Source organism: Ursus americanus, chromosome 11 (assembly GCF_024610735.1).
Source record: "Ursus americanus isolate L20-20 chromosome 11, mUrsAme1.1.p, whole genome shotgun sequence".
NCBI classification, from domain to species: domain Eukaryota; kingdom Metazoa; phylum Chordata; class Mammalia; order Carnivora; family Ursidae; genus Ursus; species Ursus americanus.
Window position 1 is genome coordinate 63829815 of NC_142137.1, and position 18614 is coordinate 63848428.

Sequence of the window (18614 nt, forward strand, 5' to 3'; positions counted from 1 at the left end):
TCCATTCTTCAGAGGCTAATCTAATTCCCACATCATCTCAGAGGTGGGGAACAGAAGTAAGGATGGGATCCTGTCAAGGTGCTGAACAACATCAAAAAAGAAGTATAGAGAATCACTAGATACTATTAGGCTGACTTTGGAATGAGCCTGACTTCTCAGGTAACCTCACCCCAAAATGGACTGGAGGCCTAAGATGACCTGCTATCATTGCTTCACCCTGGAGTCCAAGATAAATATAGGGAATGCAATGGGTGATTTCCACCCACTACCACCCACCACACTAGGCTTCCACAAAAACATTCTGATTCTGGGAGCGCCTGGGTGGCTCAGTCGGTTGAGCATTGGACCCTTGACTTCGGCTCAGGTCATGATCTTGGGCCCTGTGTCAGCTTCTGGGCTCAGCATGAGTCTGCTTGAGATTCTCTCTCTTCCTCTCCCTCTGCCCCTGCCCCTGCTCGTACTCTCTCATTCATACATACTAACCAACATTTTGATTTGAAAGTCACAACAACCTTAAGTGCTAGCTGGAAGGCTGTCCCAGAGCTGGCAGCTGGCATTTTCTACTGCCATTTAAGTATAAAATATCCAGCATTTAGGGTAAAATACCCAGATTAAGCCCTTGAGAAGTAGGCTCTTCTCTAGTTTCCCACCCACATCTGTAAGATCTAGCAAGTGCTTAGCACATTCCAAGTACTCAGTGAACACAAGCTCAATGACTGAAAAGAATGAGCGACATTCTCAAATGGACGGCCAGATGGAATAAGACAAATTTTCTCTTTTTTGATCTTTAACAAGATGGAAACCACCTGTCTCTAAGATGGCTTCTGTATAGTCTTCCGTATGGGATCAACTACATCCAGGTAAACCCCGAATCTCTCTTCCAGGCTTACTGAGTCTGTAGGAATTCTAGGAGATGTACCCTTGCAGTTAACATTCACTTCATTCAAAAGCAGCTTGTTTCGTCTCTGACTCAACTGTCATCCTTAAAACCAAAGGATAGGGGGTGGTCTGAAGAGGAGAAATCTGTGTGCCTTTTGGTAGTAATAGGATAGCGACCTACACGTTTATCCAAGATGAAAACTGCTTTGGGAAGACCAGTGAGAGTCTGCAACCACACAGGACTAGCGGTTAAACAATGCAATCACCAAATTGCTGGACACAAAACTTCCACTTTCTAAAAACTGAAATGACCTTCACCGTCCCTCTGAATCCATCCGACTCCCAAACAATGCACTGAGTGGTACACGAGTATGTTCTTGTGCTGGTTGAGCTGACATACGCCAAGCCTCTGACAAGAATGAGGGATGAACCAGGTAAGGAGTTATGCGTTTTCTCTTCCGCACCATCCCTGACCTACAAGCAGAACCTCCCGTGCTGTTATTGCCTATCAGGTGATGTGCTATAAAAATTCCTATCGCTCTGCAGTGCATTTTCACAGTAGCTCAACAAAGGAGGCTGAACGACCCCACCATCTTCTACTCACTCCTCTGCCAGAACTGCACACCATATTTAAAATTCTCTGACTGCCTTCAGCAATGTCATTTCTTTCTTGCTACAAAAATCAAGCTTGTGTCACAAACCCTCATGAAAGATCATGCCATTTTATTTTATCAAAAGACCCAGCAGCTCAAGTTCAAAATTCAATACGTATTTCCACCAGATTAGAGAAGGAGTTACCAAATTTCTTCTATTTTGAGGAATTATTTCCTCTTGTCTCGGTGATTAAATAGCAGATCAGTGCCACAGACACATGCATCTTTCATACAGATCCAGGAAGCTATTCAAACATTTTTAGCTTCACATCAATGTCATCAAAAACTAGCCATATCGTAGGTTGCAAAAAGAAAGCATTCAATTAGCTCTACTTTTTACAAATTCAAAATGTTTGAGGGGCTCAAGAAAAACCTTTCATGGAGCAGCATTTCCAAAGGAAGTTAACAGTGTACAAAGACTCTCACAGTAGAAGCAGCCCTGCTTTTTCTATTCAAAAGATCGGGGCGGGGGGGACTAAATTTCAATATCATGCCAAATATCACAAAACACAACTCTATAAAAAGAATCTACATTGTGTAAAAATCCCAAAATAGCTGCTTTGGTGATACATCTAAATTCCATTAAACAACAACAACAACAACAACAAACTGTATTTTACACACATGGCTACTAATTGCCGTTCTTGTAAGAGTGGTTTTCAACCATAAAGAGATCACTGTTTCTAGACACACAGGTTAACACTTCCAGGGTGCAAAAGGAATAACTAACAAGGATGGGGGGTAAAAACTGGGGAAGGTATGTGAACAACAGCAATAAAAGACAATTTAAATAATAAATTTCCAACAGCTGGTGATAAGCAGAATGCTAGCAACAGAAATAAACAAAAGAGCACCCACGCTCTCACTGCAGATAATGAAATAGGATGCACACGTTTGAACACAAAGTATAGGGACCATGTGTCACATTTGTTTAAACACACAATAGCTTTTGCATTTAACGGACATGCACACTTACGTTCTCTGTGGTTCCAGTAATCACGTGCAATCCATCATAGGTTGATTTGATGTACATGCCCTAGAGTGAGTCACAAACATATTAACTCATTACTCCAACATTCAGAAACACAGCCGCCAGGGAGACTTCATCTTATAAAACATTAAAGGCAATCCCTTCAGAACAACGCTCATTTCTAAGCCGCCTGAAACACTGGGAAACCAGATCCAAGGAGCAGTCAAGGGGAGCTAACAAAGGGAAACACTCATGAAAGAAATCAGGAGCCGGATCTCTCTGGTATTATAATTTGTGTACTGGGCACAGAGAATTTTGCCATAACTCTGGGGACTCGAAAGGCACCTTCTCAGACCTGCGGAATGAATGAGGCATTTCAAACAAGGACTGTTTTCTCCTGACCATCTCTTTGTCTTGTGACATAATATATCCAGATAAATGGGGGATCAGCAGTCATTGTGGGTGACTTGTTTAAGCCACTAACAACCCAGACCAGGATATATGAGCAAAGATTATTAAGCAACATAGGGAATAAATGAGAAACAGGCACCCCTCCATTTTAAGGAAGTGTAAAGACAAATACGCCCCCCCACCCTGCGCCCCGACAGGCCTGGTTAGCAAACTCACAGGCAAATACCACACCATGGAGGAAACATTTCCACTGTTTGATGTATCACATATAAAACATTTTTATTAAAATTTTATAAGATGGGGGGAAAGAGCAAAAAGTTGACTGGGCAAAGAGTAGCGCTCACTCTGGTATCGAATCTGCAATAACACAGATCTTCCTCAGAAATCATTTTGACCCTGGACTTGCCCTGCTCAGCTACCTACACCACTCTGTAATGAGAACCTCGTCAAATGCTAACACCTTCAAGGGTCTCCCCATTCCTCTCCTTTCCTGTTTCTTTCATTCACAGAGGAATCCGCTTCTCCCGATCTATGGGACTCCTCCTTCCAAAGCATTTGCTTATGTAACTTTACCATCTGAAACAGCAAGTCCACTTCTGCCCACTTGGGACATTTCTGTGCTTTGAGCCGTAACTATAAACTCACCTCCAAGAAGTCTTCCCTGCTTAGTCTACTATAATCCATCATTTACTCTGAAGCCGAGAAGCCTCTACATGCATATTTCTACGTACTAAGACTGTGAACTTGTCGATATTTGGTTGATTTTTGCTTTCCTGAGAGCAGAGGCTGCTTGGTGTCTCCCCCACAACTACCTACACACTAGGCCTTCCTCCTCCCCCTCCTCCCCCTCCACCTCCTCCTCCTCATCGGTGCCAGCATCAGCATCAGCACCTCCACCAATGACTGCACGGGAACGATGCATCCAGCAGCTGACACCCAGCACCCCTCATCTAATTTAACACTTTCGACAACTCTGTGAGGCACTAATTATTACCGTTCACTTCTGACAGATGAAGAAACCCAGCTCTCTCAAACCCACAGCCTTGAGAAGCTCATCGAGGAGCCTCCACTTAAATCTCAGCAAATGAATCGTACCCGATGCGTGCAAGGTACAGGAAGATCCAGGTATCGAGGCAGGGATCCAGGTAGCCAGGGATCTACCTGTTTGTATGCTCAGGGCCTGGTGGTACAAGGGCTCATACAGCACTTAGGAAACATTTCTGAACTTTTTTTTATGAAATCATTTCCTTCCACCGTCTCTTCTCACATTCGTCCTAAGCGCTAATACAGACTTTCAGAGCAGATGTCGTTTTGTACCCAGAGACCATCTTTCCTTTGTGTAAATGTTTTATATCTCCTTGCATGGCTAAGTCCTAAAAATAAAACTGTTAAGACAATTCCTTCAAGATATGAGAATACAGTTTAAAAACTGTATTTATTTTTATACTTTGAAGACATAAAACATATCAACAGTTCAAGATGGCAAATTCCTAACTACATAATGGAAGACAATCTACGTTAATTCTATTCAGAATCATAGTAAAAGCAATAAGGAATGAGAAAAAAAACTTTAATAAATGGCGATATGTTACTATTTGAAAAGAAAACAAGTGGTTTGGGCACCTGTGTGGCTCTGTCAGTTAAGCATCTGCCTTTGCCTCAGGTCATGATCCCCGGGTCCTGGGATCAAGTCTGACATCAGGCTCCCAAGTCTGCTTCTCCGTCTGCCCCTCCCCCCACTTGTTCTCTCAATCTCTCTCTCTCTCAAATAAATAAATGAATTTTTTAAAAAAAAAGAAAACAGTGTCTCTAGAATTCTTACCAGGCCTTCCCCAGGTTTAACGTTTGGCAAGTGGACCTCCTCCAGACACGCACACTGGCTCATAACAGGATCCGTAGTAGATCGTATTGTTTTGTCACAGATGCCGTTTAAAACCTTGACCTGGAGTTGGAGAGGCAAATAGGAAAGTTTCAATCATTAACCAATCATTAACCAAGCTGAATTTTAAAGAAATGCACTTCCCCTACAATCTCCAGCTCCGGTCTGCAATCGTTTTAATAACACTACTCCATGAAGCCAAGGCATTTGGACTTCGTATTTGCAATCCCTGGAAATGGTGCCACTTTGTTCAAAGAGTGCAGCTCTTCCAAGAATTACGGCCACTCAAGAGCAGAGACTGTACAGAAACACCCCACTTGGCGGTGAAGGAGAATCCCCTCTTCCCAGCCATCTGCATGGTGTCTTAGCGATCCCTCACATTCCGGGCATATCAAATACTCACAAGGCTAAAAGTTTTGTCTGCAACTGCTTTTTTTTTTAAATAGATTTTCTTTTTAAAACACTTTTAGGTTTACAGAAAAACTGAGCATAAAGTACAGGGTTTCTCTATACTTCCTTCCCTACCCCAACACAACTTCCAATAACAGCTATAACATGGCTAATAAGGAACAAGATAGAAAAACATTTTGCATTAGTACGGTACATCTGTTACAACCGATGAACCAAAACTGGTACCTTATTATCAACAAAAAGTCCACAGTTTCCATTAGGGTTCACTCCTTGTGGTGTACAGTTCTACGGGTTTTGACAAACACATAATGTCATGTATCCACCACTATAGTACCTTACAGACTAGTTTCACTACCTAAAAACCCCTGCTCCCCCTCTCCTGCCCTCCCCACAATGAGCCCTTGGCAATCACTGATCTGTTTACTGTCTCTGCGGTTTGGCCTCTTCCAGAATGTCAAATAATTAGAATCATACGGTATGCAGACTTTTCAGATTGGCTTCTTTCCCTTAATAATGCACATGTTAAGTTTCCCCCCTATCTTTCCATGGCTTTATAGATCATTTCTTTTTATGAATAATATTGAATATTATGAATAATATTCTATTGCCTGGATGTGCCAGTTTATATCGTCACCTACTGGAGGACATCTTGGCTGCTTCCAAGTTTTGGCAATAACAAACAAAGCTGTGATAACATTCTGTATAGGTTTTTGTGGTCAGGTAAATATCCAGGGGTCTAACTGCTAGATCACAGGGTAAGAGTATGCTTAGTTTTGTAAGGAAACTGCCACGGAGTCTTCCAAAAGGGCTGTGGCTTTCCCACCAGCAATGAACAAGAGCTCCTACTGCTCCAACCCTTGCCAGCATTTGGTGTTGTCATGTTCTGGACTTCAGTTATTCTAGTAGGTGTGTAATGGCATCTCACTATTATTTTATTTTTCAATTCCCTAACGAAACAGGACGTTGAACACTGTTCCCTATACTTATTTATCAAATGCCTATCTTCTTTGGTGAGGCTTCCGTTCAGATCTTTTGCCCACTTTTTAACTGGGTTTTTAAAATATTCTTATTATTGAGTTTTAACAGTTCTTTGTATATTTTGGATACAGGTTATTTATTGTATTATCTTTTATTATCTATTATCTAAAGATATTGTATCTATCTTTATTAGATAAAGATCTAATATGTGTTTTAAAAATACTCGTTCCCACTCTGTGACTTGTCTTTTCATCCTCTTAACACCGCATTTCATGGAGCACAGTGTTCCATTTCAAGGAGAGCTATGTTATCAGCTTTTCTTTCATGGATTCTGTCTTGGTATTGTATCTAAAAACTTATTGGTAAACACAAGGTCAACGTTGATTTTCTCCTGTTATCATCTAGGAGATACATAGATTTGTGCTTTACATTTAGGGTGTATGATCTTTTGAGTGACGGCTCACATTCTCTGACCCCAAACGTTGACAAGGTAAAATTTTTGAGACACAAGGATCCCTAGGAAGTGGTCTCCACGTAGAAATAACCGTGGTTACGTGTGGTGGTTTCCTCCAGTCAGATTCATCTAACCTTTCAAAATTTAGCCACCAAAGAAATCAGGAAATTCCAAAGAGGGATTTTTTTTTTTCCAAGGAGGAGAATCCAAGAAGTGACACTTCTTACGTTCCCCCAATTTGTTTAGACTCCCTATTTATGGAAAATATATTTATAGCCATTTCATTGCTAAATTCCTCAACATCAGTGGGAGGAAGGCCTTATCAAAAGAGCACAGGCCAGTTTATGTCAAAGGGAGGAAGCGATGATGAATAGTCACAAAATCTCTTTAAACAATCACAGCACATCCCCCCCCCCATAAGGTTTTTGCCAAGGATTTTTTTTTTAATCAAAATGTTCCTAAAGTGAAATCTGCAGATCAGTGTACCCTTGATTAACAGGCTAGCTAGTAATTTAAGTATAATTGTACCTAATGAAATGATCGGAGGAGACAGAGACCCCCATTACCCAAGCAAGCACAGGAATTTTCACAGCAGTCATTTTCTTGTTATTAAATAACTTTTACTCTTCCCTTTCGACCTAAATTAATAGACTCAACTCCCAAAAAGCCAATATTTCAAAGTATATCCTGAAGGAATTAGCCACAGAGCTTTTGCTTGAATTGATGTGAGTACCACTGGTTTGGGGAAAGGAATTTTACAGTAACTTTTAAAAGGTATACTTACTACAGTTAAAACTTTATCCTCCATTTCTGCTACAAGGCAATCCTAAAGAAGGAAAGAAGAAAAAGAAAACCGTAAGAGCTAGAAACTTCCAAAAACCGCTGGCTTAGCTCTATAGGCACTTCGTGGAGCCCAAGATGGTCCCTGGCACGCCCTTCACCCTGCAGCCCAAGGAGTCCTGCACTGAATACAGAGGGCACAGAGGGGGACGTCCAAATCCTCCCAAGACTCTGGTCTCTCCTGACCGAAGGAACTTATCATCCAAGGAACACATTCGACCAATTATTTAATCAGAAAACCTGTGCAAATAACTGAACTGAAATCCACCGACCATCTAGACTGTGCAGAGAGCAGTAAGCCAGAAATCAAGTCCAAGAAACCTGACAATGGCTCCCGAATGTGACCCCGCGCTCAGCCAGCCCTTGGCTAACAAGCCAGGAATCTTTTAGCTCTGGGCCTGCCTATAAGAATAGCTTACAAATAAGGGCTTGAATAAAAGTAGCCACAGAAGTTTATTTTAAGCACCACTGAGATTAAATCAGATATCTCAGTCCTTAATAAATGAAAAGGGTTCAACAAAACATTCATTAACACGCTGCCAAAAAAGTGGTCTTGAGGTATGCTATTGATGACATTAAATAAAGGGCTGGAATGCAAAGCATTATTTACTCAGCTTAAGAACAAAAGACTCAGAACTGTATGAACCCAGTTGGCTGATTATAGGAGTCACCATTGTCCTGTCTAAAAGTGGTCACAGTGAAGCCGCCGACGTCAAACTCTCACAGTTAACCTTCTAGAACTGGTCTACAGCAGAGGTTTCCCATCTACATGGCAGAGTATGCAGAAAAAAAGGGGACTAGATTCTTTAGAGTTTATTTTGCACCATTAAGTCTAATCCCAAACTAGGACATCCTAATTCTTTCATGTACATGAAAGGTATTAATCAGCTCTGTTGGAATTGTCAAAGATTTTCACTTCAGTCAAAAGTCATTTGAGGTCATTGCCCCACTGCTACTGGGGGTGGGGGGGCTGGGTTAGAAATGTACCATATTCTACCCAATATGATTTTGTAATCAGATTTTTGGTGTCTTCCTAAAAAAAATTCTCTACTAGATTAAAAAATGTGGGAAACAATAATATTCCACTGCTCCCAAAATTTACACTGATTCTCAGGAAAAGAGCAGCCAAGTAAGAAAACACTTAAAAGAAGAAATTTAGAAATGTATTTTTACATGCGTGAATCTGATATAAACTCAAACTACAGGAGCAACTTCTGTAAAATAGAATAATCATAGCTCAAAAATGTGCCATTTCTCCTCCATCTCGTGCACAGAACTAAACCATCAACTACCACAACAGCTCAACCCCTATTAAATCCATCGGAAAGACACAATTATTAAATAAATATCAATTTTAGCAAACAGAATACTTATGTGGTCTTGTGTTAGAAATAAAACTAATAATATGTGTTTAGGATTTTTCATTACAAATGATGTGAGCTCTGTCACCCTCATGAGATAATCACCCACAGACAGAGAGCTCCTCTCAATACACCAGGGCCCACGATTCAAGGCGGTGCTGGGCCCTCGTGGTTCCTGACACTTGATTCCCTGACAGATCCAAGAAGCCACCAAGAAAATGGGCTCCCTGTGGCATCGGAACCAAGACATGAGAGGGGCTCTCCTGCCTCCCAAAACTGTTCCAGTCAGCATGCGAAAGAGCTCCGTTTTTACCTTCCACCACCATAAGCGTGGGTTCCCACACCCGTTCCTACTGGGAGGAAGCAGCTGCAAGCATGACTTCATGTTGTTTGGCATAAAGGCAATGGAATGGGAAAAAGAAGTTCTGGAACCAAGTCACCCCTCAGGAGCCAGACCGTGGAGCTGACCTCTGTCACATTCCTCGGTCACCCGGATCAGCAGACTCAGGCCAGCCTGCCTGGCAGGGACCCTGCCAGGGCCGCCATCAGGTACCCCGTCCCTCCACGGCTCTGCCTCATTCTACCTTCTTACCAACTGAGGAGGCTTGAGCAACCTGTCACCCTCTCCGTGTTGTGTCTCCTCCTCTGTGAAGCAGGCACGATAAACCCTAGCTCAGAGATCTGCTGAGAAGTAAATGCGGTAACAGGTGTCAAAGATGTTGCACGTGCCTGAGACAACAACCAGCACTCAATAAATGCTCTTGTGGCTTCTTCCTCCTCTTCTTCCGTGGCCACCTCGCTTTCTGTTCAGTCCTCCTGGGCTGTCTATTGCTCATTCCCCCCATTTTTCTCCATACTGGAACCCTGGTGCCTGCCACTGTCATTTCGTCTCTCAGCACCGTGACTGCGGTCTTCGTATCGTCGCAACTTCATGAGGACGGACTGAAGATACAGAGCCCAACGCCTTCCCACCCCAGTTCCCTCCGTCGGACGGCCGAGCCTGAAAACTGGATGGGAGCTCTACCCGTGGACTTGGGTGGGACGGCAGCTGAGGCATGCTTACAAAAAGGGTGCAGTCTCCTCCGGGGGAAAAAGTGGCAACTATTTACCCTTCCGATCAGGAGACGGACATGTCATCCTTAAACAGAAGGAGGCAGACAGAGTAAAAAGAAAGAGGAGGACAGATGGCAACACATGGGGGAGAGAAAGGAGCAGAAGGACAAGCAAACGTCTCTCCTCACAGACGGAGACGAAAGGAATAAAGACCCAAGGAGAACAAGCTCCTTGTCACTGGAAAGAAAGACACAACTTCCATTCCTTAAATTTCCCAGAGAAAAGGAATAAATGGAAAAGACAGGCTTCTTCCAGAGAAGTTAAGAGACCTTCTGCCAAGAAGTTTTGAAGAAAACTGTACTTCTCCTCGCTGCAAGAGTGTGAAGTCTCCTGGCTCATTCAGTCCTGTCGCTGCCATCACACGCCACATAGAAAAAGGCGTTCGGCCCATTCACCAAGTTTGTTATTTCTAATCTGTGTGCGCATAAATATTCCACTTGCCAAGGCACCTGTGTTCTCTAATTGCTGAAGAAAACGTATGTTCACAAGAGCCTAACATCTTTCTCACTCTGAGTTCATAAAATGATATTCCCATGTCTATTCTTATTTTGCCAGTCGTCATCCTTAAAAATTGTTCAAATTTAAATAAACAACAACAAAAAAACCCCCAACAACAGAAAAAAAGACCAACATACTTGTTAACTTCCTCTCCTTAAACCATCAAGTTTGTTTCCAGAAAACCAGTACAAGGCATGATTTTTATATTTCCTACTATCTGCTATGCTATTCTTTCTCGTGGCCACTGTGCTTTCCATATATTACATCTCATTTAATCTTCATACCAATCTTTTGAGGTAGATATTATCATTTTAAAATAAAATATTTTACATTATTTCTCTACATCTAATTTTACACAAATACATACATGTGATCATGTAATATTCTTTGTAAATGAAAGAAGAGTTTCTTTTCCTTCCTGGGGTGGAGGGGGCTTGGCTCCTATGCTCCATCCCCACTTCTCTCCCTCCCAACTTTTCTTCCAAATTGCCTACTTTACTTACTCCTTTGTACAAAGGTTTTTGGATGTATGTGTATTATAAATACATATATACATACATTTTCGTATTTTGGGGGGGTCACCGTTTATCCTTATATTACATTTTTTTCCTTTTTTTCTTATTCAACAATGACTTGTAGAAATCCTGCCAAATCATCCAGTAAGGTAAATATTACTATTCCCATTTTACAGACAAAAAAACTGAGGCTCCTAAGTTTTAAGCACCTTGTCCAGGGTCCCAGGGCTAATTAGAGGTAGCATTTGAACCCATGGCTATCTGTCTCTGAAGCATATGCTCAATGAGCACCAAAGGGAAAACAAAAACAGTACTTCTTGTGTCCCCTAAGTTTGGGTTAAATTTCTCCCCATAAGTGACAAATTCTCATTGGCTGATGTGTCAAAAGCATTATCTCATTTGTTTAAACACACAATTAAAAATCGCCACTTCTCACGTGCCAGGCAGTGTGAGGCCTGAAGGAGGGGCGAGCGTGATGAGGATACTCAGCAGGCAGCCTTGTCCTGACGTGAACAGCTCAGGATCTGTACCTCCCATGGGCAGACTTTTTCTACCATCAGTTCATAACAATTAACACCTCTGTGATGACCAGGAAAACACCCCAAGACGACCTAAGAAGCCCATTCCCTCCAGACAAGCACAGAGTCACACTGGTCAGTTTACTCAAGCATCGCCTTCTCAAGGAAGGTCACTCCAGCCCCATATCTATACCTGAATCCCACCTCAATCCTTCCCGTGATCCTTCCCTCCTTAGCATTTCTTAATGTTATGTCACTTAGTTCCTCCAGAGTTTCTATTTTAAAAAATTAAGTGCTCTAACAGTTTAGAGAAAGTACAGGCCTATTAGCTCAACTATTTTAAAACAAAAGAAGGTAATCTTTGATGTAATGGCTACTGGTCACTTTCCAGAAACCATCTGTACAATGCACTAATTAAAAGCCTTTCATCTCTCCCCAGTTGGGATGGGAAAAAAATGGTGAGGGGCAGAAAAGCGAAAAGCATGTGAGCCCTCAGAAGAAGAGGACAGGGCAGAGGGAGGGAACAATGTTAAAAAGCAACAATGATGTACTGACCTTCTGGACGGTAGTGGTCAGATCCAGGCAAAGCTGAATGATTTTGTTCTTCGTTACTGAGAAATCCGTGATCCCTGTAAATGGAGCCCTAGAAAGCAACAAACATTCTTTTAAAAAAGAGGGTGGGAGCACCGGGATCCTGCACTGTATGCTAATAAGCATAGCCACACCACTGGCTGGTTTCAAAGACAGGTCATGCAACTGTTTCCTCTCAAAAACAGGAATCTGAACAGAAAAGAGACAGAGAAGTGCAACTGACAGCCTTCAGACCAACCAAATAATCATGGACATTTCACCACAGTGAAACACAGTTTCAGCATGGTTCCATGCCTTCTCCAAGGGGAGCTTAATTTTTCCGGTATTCATCCTTTCAGTAGCTTCCAAAGGGACCCTAAAATCCCCACTGAGCCAGAAATCCCACAGAGGTGCAGTGGAAGGGACAGGAAAAGGACACCAGCTCATTTCTCTAAGACAACAGACAGGCCAGTGTGCGGGCCCTCACCTGCTCGGACGGTCAAGCGCACGCATCACTTACCGGTCCAGCCAAGCCAACAAGGCCTTAGCAGCACCTATTAGCTCCACCACAGAAGTCAGGAACTCATTGGGGGGCTTGTGGGAAGTGTTTCCATCATAAGCTGGACTTTTCCGCCGGCTACTTATGTAATTTTGTAAGTTGTGGGAAGATGCTCGCAGTTTAAGAACTAAGTTCTTCATATTATCAGTTTCCAGGCCATAATTCTGTGGAAAATAAAATCAAAGGGAAAAATTCAAAACAATCAACAATGTCTAAACTGTCATCATAACTCAAAAGCCCACTGAGCAACTTAAATAACTCTTACGACAGCCATAAAACCCTACGTAATTTACCCACAGGGCTGATCTTACCCACTCCAGCCTCTTCTGTCCCTCCTCCAGCTCACTCCTGTCTCAGGGACTTTGTTCTTGCTACTTCAAAATGCTCCTGTCACAAATCTTTGCATGAATAGCTCTTTCTCATATTTACCTACTAACCCAAAGGTTCCCTTCTCTTTGAGGCTTCCTTGACTATTTAGAGCAGTTTCTTAGCCTGAGCCCTACTGATATTTAAAGCCCAGTATTCTCTGTTGCAGTTCGGGTGAGGGGGAGAGGGAAGATTCCTGTACATCGCAAGATGTTTAGCAACACCCCTGGCCAGTAGCACCCTCTCCCTAGTTTTGACAACCAAAGATGTCTCCAGACATTGCCAAACGCCCCTTCAGTTCACTCTCTAGCTCATCACCGATCTGCCACTTCTCCGAACCACCCTGTTTGGCACCATCTTCCTCCACGGAGATGCAAAGGCTGCGAGAACCGAGTTCTGTGTCTGGCTCACTATGAAATCGGCAGCCCAGCAGACAATAAAGTAGCCACTGAACAGACGAATTCCATCAGGTGAGACTCAATTGCCCAGAAACAGCAGCACTGACCACATGTCAATTCACCTGAAATGTAATTTCCGTGTCTTGAGTTTCTCACCTGTGTTCTTTCTGGATAATGTTCAACTTACTTAGGTGCTTAGGTAGAGAACAAATCCCAGAGGACAACACCCACATCTGAGATGACTTTGGGGGGAGGAGGGATGAATTTCTGTACACAACTGCATGTACATATCCCAAGGTGGTGTTTCACTATTTTAACAAAAAAATGAAGCTATTTCTGGGGTCTATTACACTGTTGCAATAGCATCCCAAAGCAAGGATGTGGTGCCACTGAAACAGCGGGAATAACAGAATGACCGATATTATCGAACACTTACTCTATGCCATCTCGAGACTGGGCTAAGTGCTCAGCAAATATTATCTCAGGCGAAGAGCACATGAAGGTGGGAATGACAGGATCTTTTCAGGTGAGGAAACTGAAGCACAGAGCCATTACTTAATTCCCCAAAGCCACCCAGCTCATCTGTGGAGAGGTGGGATTCTAATGAAGGCCATCAGCAGCAAGGGCACAAGGTTTCGATTGCCATGCTGCACGGTCCCCGTCCACGCTCTCTGCCCAACACAGAATGGAAGGAGAAGAGAGAAAACAGGATACATAGTAGACCAGGAAGAGAAAAGTGGCCAGTGGCCCTAGATCTATGCAAACTAACAAGCTGCCTACCTCCCCCCACATTCTGTCGTAACCTGTTCCATCCCCTGATGTTCAAGAAGTCAATGTTTGCATAGTAATCAAAGTTCCAAGTAATTTCTGGTGACACGGACTACAGACATTCTAGCTGAGTTTTCACTGCAGTGAAATGTTCATGAAGCTTAAATCTATGCTGCTGTCTGTAATAAAATAAAAAGTGCTTTTTAAAAAATTGAGATAGACATTTTGAGAAGAGTGCAGTCCAAAAAAATTTAAAAAATATATAAAAATACTTCCTCAGATCCGTTAACTGGAAGCTATTTTTTGCAAGCTTTAAAATTTTCGTAATAAATCCATAATTTCATAATTTCATGAAATAAAATTTCATAATAAAAATGAGTGCTTTGTATTAATAGTAATGGTCTATCCAAATCTCATATCCCTCCATTTTTTTTCCTGGCATTTTCTACAGACTAAAATATGACATTGTCCTTCAACAGAGAAGACAAAAATACAAAGACGGATTTTCATCATGCTTCTTAAATCCAAAGAATCAAAGACTCACAAGTGAATGGATAAAGAGCCACATGACAAGCTTGTTTTGAAGGACTTGTGACTGATTACGGGGAACTGTTCCCTCATTCAGTCAATTACTCAGCCTGCCAACTTCTATCAAGAGTTCTAAACCCAGGGGCGCCTGGGTGGCACAGCGGTTAAGCGCCTGCCTTCGGCTCAGGGCGTGATCTCGGCGTTATGGGATCGAGCCCCACATCAGGCTCTTCAGCTATGAGCCTGCTTCTTCTCTCCCACTCCCCCTGCTTGTGTTCCCTCTCTCGCTGGCTGTCTCTATCTCTGTCAAATAAATAAATAAAATCTTTAAAAAAAAAAAAAAAAAAAGAGTTCTAAACCCAAAGCAGGAAAGTCAGCTTTCTAGAGTCCATGTCACCAGAAATTACTTGGAACTCTTACTACTACCCACAACATTTACTTCTTGAACTCGAAGAGGATTAAATGCATTTTAGTGTTGCGAGAAGTGTTAAACCTTGATCTCCTACAAACCTACCACTTTTGATATTAAAATAAAGGGGGAGTGTAGCTTCTTGTTAACTGGTTCTTTTCATTCCCACTCAGTGTGCTGTGATTCTGGTTTCCCACCCAAAACAAATCATAGGACTGGAAGGAGGGACAGATGCAGCTATAATGGAGCACAACTTTAACAAGATAGAAAGAAGGATCAAAGGAAGGACAATTCCTTCCCTTTCCACCCCATTCCACACAAAAAGAGAACAAGAAACTGACTATATTCACTCAAGAGAACCTCTGACGTAGAAACATAATCAGGAAAGGATTATTGACTTCACTGCCCCACAAGGAAAGACAGAAAATGAATAATTTCTCAGACCAGATTTGATTATCTTCATTAATCTTTTCCTTCAAACTTTTCCCCTTCAGAAACTGTGCTAAGATAAAAGTATCAAGATACAAACCAAGTAAGAAATGAAATGAGTCTCTGAAAATCCAAACACATACACAAACCCTTCTGCTGAGATCTCACTTCATTAGAGGTTAGCCATCAGGGGGTTATTCCCTGGTCTGGCTGGGGAAATCACACAGGAGACAGGAAAGAGAGAAGGAAAAAGGCAGATTCTCACTCTTCTGGTGCCGTAATTATGCACATTTTAGCTAAAGATGAATCTTCTACTTCTCTTCTACCTTCTTTTCCCATTCCTCCCGACCCTGTTCATGATCTAACACATGTGATCAAGGAGAACCAGAGACACACAGTCTAAACCATCTCACTGACTTGGCTCAATTAAGTCACAACCTAAGAGATATATTCCACATTTTTTCCCAAGGGCATTTAATACACTCATAAGCAAGATCCAGTTAAATACGAACTGTGAGCAAAGATTACTCTTCTGGCATGATTTCTCCTCATAAAGAAGGATAACATTTTTTCATGATTTGCCATAGATGGGTAAAGGATGAAATGAATAATCTCAGGGAGGTATGAGTGCACAGAAGTGTCCTGGGCAGGCAAACATGTTATAGGTATTTCACTTAATCACACATTTAGGTGGCATCACTTAACATGTGTTCCTGATTCCCACTTTGTTCACTTTCTCAACCAACCTCGACCTTAAAAATATGGGGCGCCTCGGTGGCTCAGTCAGTTAAGCATCTGACCAGGTCCTGATCTCATCAGGATCATGAGATGGAGCCTTTGTGACAGGTTCTGGCACTCAGCATGGAGTCTTGCTTGAGATTCTCTCTCCCTCCCACCTTGCCCATGCTCATTCTCTCTCTCCAAATAAATAAAGTCTTTAAAACATATATAGTATTTTATATTTAATTAATTAATTTATATTTATATATATATATGCGCCTGTCTTGGTAACTAGGGTCTGGTTGATCTGGCAACAAAAACGGGTTACAATTATATTTTCTTACTCTCAATCGCACCCTCCAGACCACTGTTAGTCAATAGAACTCGTTGCAATTATGAAAATGTTCTCTATCTGCAAGTGCCCAAATATGGTAGACACTAGTCACCAACAGCTATGAGCACTTGAAATACAGCTTAGTGCAACTGAGGAAGTGAATTTTATTTCATTTTAATTTAATTTAAATAGCTGCACATGGCAAATAGCTGTCCTACTGGAAAGGGCAGCTCTAGAGTCTTTACCATAGAGGCAGAGAAAAATTGGGTCTCAGACTTTGAATTCAGTCCTGAGAAGTGGTCTTGGTTCCACCTCATGATACAAGGCCATGGTCAGTATTTTGAGGCAGTGGTGTTCTCTCCTGGCTCTCTTCTCTATCCATGACTACCTATCTGTGGGCCATCTGCTCACTGGTTTTGGAATCTTTACCCATAGCTATTCCCTATTTTAGGTTTTTATCCGTTCTATCTGCACTGTTCTTTCCAGAACTTTCCAGTGGTTTGTTTTTTCCTCTTTCTTCTACGTTCTATTCATATCCTGTCTATCACAAAACCAACATTCACTAAACTAAGTTTACATTACAACCTCTTTTATAACCCCAGGGCCCACTGCAAATATACATTAACTGCCCAAGGGATGGGTTGTTCAAGGTGAAAAATTGTCACCAATTTATATATACACAAAGATCTATACAGTGTAAATGGATTGAAAAGTATAATGAACATATGCATTTCAATAGGAACATTTTATGAGGATATTATATCAAGAAGAAAAAACATTTTAATCAAACTCTCTAAAACCCTCTCCAACCCAGAAAAGGCACACTCATTTCAGAACCCCCCCTGTGCCCCTCCTGTCAAATGCATTCGCTGGCAGTCTACTGCACCAAGCATGTCCAGAATGAGTTTGAGGTCAAACTTTGTCTACAAAGGAAATTAGAAGGAAATTGTAGGAGATAAAATGCAGCTTTAGGTTCTGGCATTTGTCCAGCTTTGTTCACTTCAGTCCAATATTTTAAGAGGCAGGGAAGGGGCAAGAGCAGAGAGGCAGTTGCTATGCTTCTTACCTGGCTTGCTATACACTACGTGCCTCAAATTGACCCTTCCTCCTCTCATACTGTGGATTGCAAAGTAATGTACCTCAAAGCCCTTCCTTGAAGTTGAAAGAGACAAATCAAATGAGCAGAAAAGATGGAAAAGTGATCTTCCCAGAAAGTATAATAAAAGTAAACTCAAACATGTTTCACCGTATAAAAAAAAAAACCCATACAGCTTTAATAATAAACAGGACTCTGAGACATCTTCTGGGCAATGCAACACACACGGTAGAGTACTGCCACATCCAGAGAGTGTTACTGGACAGATGGGGAAAACAGACACCACCATTTCCCTGGAGCTCACAGAGTGAGGGGTGTGTAGCGGAGCCAGGATTAGAATGCAAAAAGCCTGCCTCCCAGGCCAACACTCACACCACTTGGCCACAGCGTCTCCCCTGTGGCAGCTCATTTATCAACCACAAATAATTTCCCCATTACTTTTGTAAACAAGAGCAGCGCATCTCAGAGCAGGAGACAAAGCTCTGTCCATTTTAAGAAGAAGAATATGCACAATGCGGCAAGTGTTATATAATCAACGGAACGCAGACCAGCAATGGCAAAATAATCGGGAGCACATTCTTTCCCACCATTCTCAGTGATGTAATTGTATATACCCCTGGCTCAGGTTCACGGCATTACTTAACCCAGCCTGAATGCTGCGGAGTAGGTCCAAATCCTGACAGTTGGGGATCCTGACTGCATCCTTAGCAGGGCACCGTAACAGACAGACATGTATCCCACCGTAGGGCAACCAGTGTGTAAACACAGTGCCTTAAACAGGTGTTTTTAGCCCACGCCTAAAAAAGTTACTCACGCAGCCACAGGTGTCGTGCAAGAGTCAGAACCCGGCAGGACTGAACTCACTTACGTTCAGGCCAAAGCTCAATCATCTGCAAAGTGTAACTACGTTCAAAGTTTTTCCCACCTAGCCACCACTGCACAGGTTGGTTACTGGAA

The 18614-nt window shown here is 42.2% G+C and overlaps 1 protein-coding gene across 1 annotated transcript in view; it reads right to left on the reverse strand.

The window, feature by feature from the left end:
* CNKSR3 (CNKSR family member 3) overlaps window positions 1-18614 on the reverse strand; it is a 93758-nt gene that overhangs the window by 22586 nt on the left and 52558 nt on the right. Inside the window, exons 3-7 of the mRNA XM_045805386.2 lie at window positions 12571-12773; window positions 12036-12123; window positions 7420-7461; window positions 4736-4855; window positions 2509-2568 (exon numbers count right to left, since the gene is read on the reverse strand). Coding sequence (XP_045661342.1) covers window positions 2509-2568; window positions 4736-4855; window positions 7420-7461; window positions 12036-12123; window positions 12571-12773 — 513 coding nt within the window. The remainder of the gene's footprint in view (window positions 1-2508; window positions 2569-4735; window positions 4856-7419; window positions 7462-12035; window positions 12124-12570; window positions 12774-18614) is intronic.